Here is a 6183-nt window from a genome sequence, read left to right on the forward strand (position 1 = left end):
TCCCTCCCTCATTGCCCTTCATAGAAACATCACCCCCACCTCCCAGCCCCTTATGAGCAACATACCTCCCCCCTTGACCTCCAAAGATCCCCCCCTCCCCCAATGGACAAACAAGACAAACCAAGACAAGCAAGTTTTACTTTTAGTAAGTGTTTTACGGCACTTGCAACACAATAAGGTCATAAAAGTGCTGAAGATTAGAGGTATTACAAGAGAGTAACAAACACAAAAAAGGAGGAGAGATAAGGACGATAGATGTTTGATAGGAAAGAACGAGTTAACCACACCAGAGCACCCGTCAACCACCCACCAAGCATGATCAGACAAGTACTACTCACAAGCAGTGAGGTTCTCTCCCCGAGTCCCCAGTGATCATCTCACAGATGCCATCATTTTGACAGTAACCAGTGCAGGCGTACTTCTCACAGCGGTCACCTGTGAAGTCTTGTCGGCAGCTGAGGATATTTTTTAGTTTGTTTTGTTTTAGTAAAAGTTTTACAGCACTTGCAACACAATCAGGTTTTAGTTTAAGTGTTTTACAGCACTTGCAACACAATAAAGTCATATAAGTGCCGAAGACTAGAAGTGTTACAAGAGAGTAACAAACACAAAATAGAAGGAGGGGAGATAAAGACGATAGACGTTTGATAGGAAAGAAGAAGCAAACCACACCAGAGCACCTGCTTACCACCAACCACAATTAGGTCATATAACTGCCAAAAGAGTTACAAAAGAGTCGCGACTAACAAACACCAAAAAAAAGGAGGAGGAGAGATAAGAACGATATATGTTTGAAAGGAAACAAGACGCAAACCACGCTTTCCAACCACCCACATGGAGATATAATATTTAGTTTTTAAGTTTGGTAAGAAGAGTAAAGAGAAACGTACTGATTTAATAAGAGCACTCACCAACCACCCACAGCTGGGGAGAGGGAACCATAGACGGAATAAAGTTCTTCCTTGTGAACTGGATAGGAAGAGGGGAAGTGGAAGTGGATGTATGGTTGCTTGATCCCACATCTAATCAAGCAACTAACTCTTATCCCTTTCTCCCCCCCCCCCCCCCCATCTTTCTCTCTCTCTCTCTCTCTCTCCCCCCCCCCCCTTTCTCTCGGTGTCTCACCTGCACTTGACTTTTCCCTTGCCCTGGGTACAGTCTCCCCCATTGAGGCAGTAGCCATCACACGTGGGCTCCGCCGCAGAAGAACAGTTTCCATCCTCCATGACAGGCTTATCTGGGCAGTGACACACGTGGCCCTTCTCCGGTGTGTTGAAGCAAATCTGGGAGGCAGGGCAGGTGCTGCTGTTGCAGTGGGAACTCACTGTGGGGGTAGGGGAAGAAGAAAGCCAGTATAGTGTAAGGGTGAATGTCCAGTAAGATTGAAGTTTAGGTTGAATAAAGAGAGGAGCACACTGACACAATAATGGTCATTTAGAACAAGGAAAAAGTATGGCAAACAGAAACATCAGAAATAAAGAAAAGAAATGGGACCTACTAGTGGCCCCTCCAACGACTAGCCTGCATCAATGATGTAGCAATTGAAATCACACACTGATCTATCTTCTCTTAATCATTAAAAAACTATAGAATAAACTCCAAAATGGAGACGATGAAAATCAGCAGAAGACCTGGCAACCTTAACACCACCATTGACGGAAATCTGCTGAAACAAGTCAGCGAGTTCACGTATCTTGGTAGCATCTTCTCGGAAGACGGATGTCCCAACAGAGAGATTGAGACGAGAGTACAAAAGGCTTACAGCTTCAGCTACCAGCTTGCCCCACTCCTCAAACATGCTATCATCCCTATTGAGACCAAAGCCAAGCTCATTAACTCTACCTTCATCCTCACCTTGACCAACCAGTGCCAGACATGGACCCTGACCGAAACTCTAGAATGTAAGATAACCACCTGCGAGATGACTATGGTCAGAAACAACAAGATCAGAGAAATGGTGGGAACAACACCTGTCCTCCACTACATTCGAAGGCAAACAATAAGGTGGTTTGGACATCTCACACGTACGGCACCTCACCAACTTGCAAGAAAAGCCTACTACAGAAAAGTATCAGGGTACAAGGCAAGAAGAAGACCAAGAAAGACCTGGATCCAGGGTATGAAGGATACCCTGAGAACATACAATATCCAACCCAGCCAGGCCATCAAACTTGCTAGAGACAGGGAGCTCTTTCTCCCCTCGACGCCCAGGAGGTACAAAAGGATGGATAAAGTAAGTAAAATATAGAATAAACTCTCCTTAAAGAGAGTATCCCCCCCCCCTTTCCCCTACAAAAAATCCTACTCAACAAAAGTAAGCTTAACATAACTATCAAGAACAATACATAAAAACAAACATCCAAAAGAATCACCCATCAGTTTACAGGTGATTGTCTTTGACAGGTGGTCGTAACGAGCAGGTTAAACTGTATTTCCTTCTCATATACTAACACCCAATATCTCACTCTCTCACAAACAATCCCCAAAATGGGAGCGCCACAGTATCTTCCTCGAAAAGCAAACACATTAGTTTAAGTGAGAGTTTTTTACGGTACTTGCAACATAATCATGTCAAATAAGCGCATAAAATTAGAGGAGTTACAAGAGAGTAACAAACACAAAAAAAGTAGGAGGAGAGATAAGGACAGCAGAAAATGTTTTTAGTTTTAGTTTTAGTAGAGGTTTTACGGCGCTCGCACCTGCATAAGGTCATATGAGCGCCAGAAGATTAGAGGTGTTACAAGAGAGTAACAAACATAAAAAAGAAGAAGGGGAGATAAAGATGATAGATGTTTGATAGGAAAGAAGAAGCAAACCACACCAAAGCACCCGCCAACCACCCACCAATAGATGTTTGATAGGAAAGAAGGAGCAAACCACATCAGAGCACCTGCTATCCACCCACTATAGTAAACATTAAAAAGTTCACTCATAAAGACACTCCCACAGTGTCTAAACTCCATACCTTTGGGCTGCTTGTTCTCCTGGACGATGACTAAATCCCTGACGTGGTGCAGGATGGAAAAGAGTGTGGCCTTGGGGGCAGGGAGGCCGAGAGAGTCGTGGAACTTGCTCAGTTTGAGGGCCTTGCCCTCGTACAAAGTCAGCACGTACAGGTAGTCCTCAAACACCTCCACAGCGAACGGCGGGTCGTCTTTGACTGGGAGAAAGGGAGAAAGGGAGTGAGGGTGAGACAGAAGGAAAGGGAGTGAAGAAGACAGAGAGAGGGAAAGAGGGAGAGGAGGGAGAAAAAGAATGAGGAAGAGGGGGGGGGAGGGAAAAATGAATCATTCAGAGGAGAGAGAAAGCCTTGGTATTCACAACAAGAGTGAAGAAAAGGATAAACTAAAAAGGATAAACTAAAAAGGATAAACTGAAATACTTGACAGACCGGAACAGGGAGTAACCCCCACAGAAGAACCAAGTCTGGGTAAAGTTAATGGTGAATCAGTATTGTCATGGGAACATGTTGCTAAAAGCAGATAAAGATGACTGTAACAGAGAAGAGAAGAACAAAGACCAGACCATACCAAAGTGCTCTTACGACAACCCCCAAAACGAAGGTTCTCATGGCATCACTGGTTGCAGAACAGAAGAGAAAACAAAACAAGTTTGGTTTTAGTAGAGGTTTTACGGCGCTCGCAACAGCATAAGGTCATATGAGTGCCAGAAGATTAGAGGTGTTACGAGAGAGTAACAAACATAAAAAAGAAGAACAGGAGATACGGACGATAGATGTTTGATAGGAAAGAAGGAGCAAACCACACCAGAGCACTCACCAACCACCCACATAAACAAAACAAAATTAACCAAAATCGTACAAGCACTAGACAAACAGGAGAATGCACAAGGGTTGAGAGCACACCCACTATTATGACAAATGTCATCAATAAGTTAACACCTGTTATCCAGAGTTTGTGCGCTTAATCAGCTGCTTGCATTGTAAGCTTCCCGGGAAGCTGAGAATATTTCTGAGTGTTCTACGGTCAGCAGGGGTAATGAGATGGTGTAAAGTGCATAGAGCTTGCTGTTGAGCGGAGTATGTGCTATACAAATGCTATTTATTAACGACTACTTATTATTATTAATATTATTATTCCTTCGCCCAATTCTGTTACTTTTAGTTAGCGTGACTCAGCAGCCCGCCGGAGCTCCCCAGCTCGGGGTCACGGGGTTAATGAGCCCTAAAGCGACTTTGCCAGTGTGGGTCAGGAAGTTCGCATTTTTGACTACGTTTAAAACAATATAACCATCCCACATAGCAAACCATTACGCGGATCTACTGAAAGCTCAATGTCTTGAGATTTATTCTGCGTTAGAAAGGTTAATTTCTGTGCCTTAGTTTTTGTTCTAGACAAGTGTTTGTAGAGTACCCAATTTGTCCTATTTTGGTTACAAACTTATGAATAAATAATTGCTAATTTTAAAAAGGCTCGACAGATCTCTCCAAAATCTGTTTTAAACTGACTACGAATATCATGTCTTTTACCATGAGAAATCTTAAATCTGCGCGAGTAGTAATAGTCAAGTTATAAGAGAAGAAAGATGCACATCTGCATTTTTTAACTAAAGACGATCAGCGTTAGCTCTTATTTTACTATTAAACAAGAGAAAGTTACTCTGCGTTTGTTCAAGAATCATGCTGTGTCTGTGGCAGCGTGCATACAACTAAAAAGATACAAGCCATTAAAAAAACCACAAAACCGTGTAAATACATGGGTAGAGATAAACTTCTTGTATGGAATAAAAATAATGACAGCTAACACATTCATTCTTAGTTTTTGAGTCGGAAACATGCGTGGACACAATTATGAATGTAAAGAAATCAGTCACATTGCCAGTTATTGTCATAGAAACGAAAAATAAAGCTGGAAAAGTCTGGTGCTGATTCAGTGTCCCTGGAAAGCTAGTAATTATCTTATAATCCAGTTACAAGAAGTCATCCCTGTTATTCAGTCAACTTACAAAACCTAGACCTAGCGTTTTAAGAAAAGTAAGAAATTTCTGGAGTGTAACAGATACTGTTTGTGTATTAGATCTACATTGAAGAAGTATTCTAGCACTAAAATCGATTTGTACTTTTCATAGAGAAACTTCAAGGTAACTTTTATAAACTTTCGAGAAAATATGCGAATATTCACGATTATATTAGACACATAAAGTTGTATTTGAAGGAATTACTTCATAGCGAATTGTGTGCCCGATGGATGAAATTGCAAAATTACAGCTTTCTATTATAAGCGCAGATACCACCTTTTCTGAGTATCTGCACCAATGCTATGTCGTTCATGATCCAAAAGTTCGACAGATTTATACGAAGCCTTTTTTAATATTGATTTTTTTCATTCAAGCTGGTCCAAAAAAATTTACAATTTAGCATTGCAGAATCCAGCGCGTCTAACAAAATAACCAGACAAGTTACAACATCCGTTCTTTTTTGAGTCTCAAGAGCAGAAACGCATGCTTTGGGTGCACAAAATGAGAATTACCATAAATACAAGGATACACCTTAAATTGTACGTTGAAAAGTACCAAAAATTAAGTCGGCCCAGACAGAGTGGCGACAGGGAGCTGACCCTAGTGACCCCGACGTGATAAGGCGCACGGCGTGGAACCCCCCGCGGCAACTAAAATTCCACTGCCAATGCGCCGTGAGAGGTGTTATAAAAGAATAACACAAAAAAGGGGGGGGGGGAGAAAAAAAATGGACAAAAGATATTCGACAGAAGGACCAACACAGAGTAAAGTAAGTAAAGCATCCACCACCCACCCACTTGGAAAGGGGCATACAAACCCACACAATGCAAGAAATACAGCGCAAAGGAGTCTCTTCTATGTTCAACTTACACATCCTAGCTGAGTAGAGAGTCTGTCTGCGTGTGCCATCGTACTTGGCCACCTCGATGGTCTTTTTCTTAGAGTCGGCCCAGTACAGCCAGCGCCGCACTCGGTCCACAGCCAGGCCATTAGGCCAGGACATCTCAGTGGACACAACCACTAGCCGCTCAGAACCGTCCAGGTTGCTGCGTTCTATTTTTGGCACATTTCCACGGTCAGTCCAGAAGATGAAGCTGTGAGAGGGGAAAAGAATGTCATTATAGCAGTCTGTCTGGAATGTGCAACGTATATGTGTGAATGTATGTGTGTATGAGAGTGTGTGTGTGTGTGTGTGTGTGTGTGTGT

At 42.6% G+C, this 6183-nt stretch overlaps 1 protein-coding gene across 1 annotated transcript in view; it reads right to left on the reverse strand.

The window, feature by feature from the left end:
• LOC100533545 (apolipoprotein E receptor) overlaps positions 1-6183 on the reverse strand; it is a gene marked incomplete at its 5' end in the record, with an annotated part of 121309 nt that overhangs the window by 17464 nt on the left and 97662 nt on the right. Inside the window, 4 exon segments of the mRNA XM_013088594.2 lie at positions 339-455; positions 1126-1324; positions 2966-3160; positions 5848-6071. Of these exon segments, the coding sequence (XP_012944048.1) occupies positions 339-455; positions 1126-1324; positions 2966-3160; positions 5848-6071 (735 nt within the window).

This window comes from Aplysia californica, unplaced genomic scaffold, assembly GCF_000002075.1.
Source record: "Aplysia californica isolate F4 #8 unplaced genomic scaffold, AplCal3.0 scaffold00773, whole genome shotgun sequence".
NCBI classification, from domain to species: Eukaryota; Metazoa; Mollusca; class Gastropoda; order Aplysiida; family Aplysiidae; genus Aplysia; species Aplysia californica.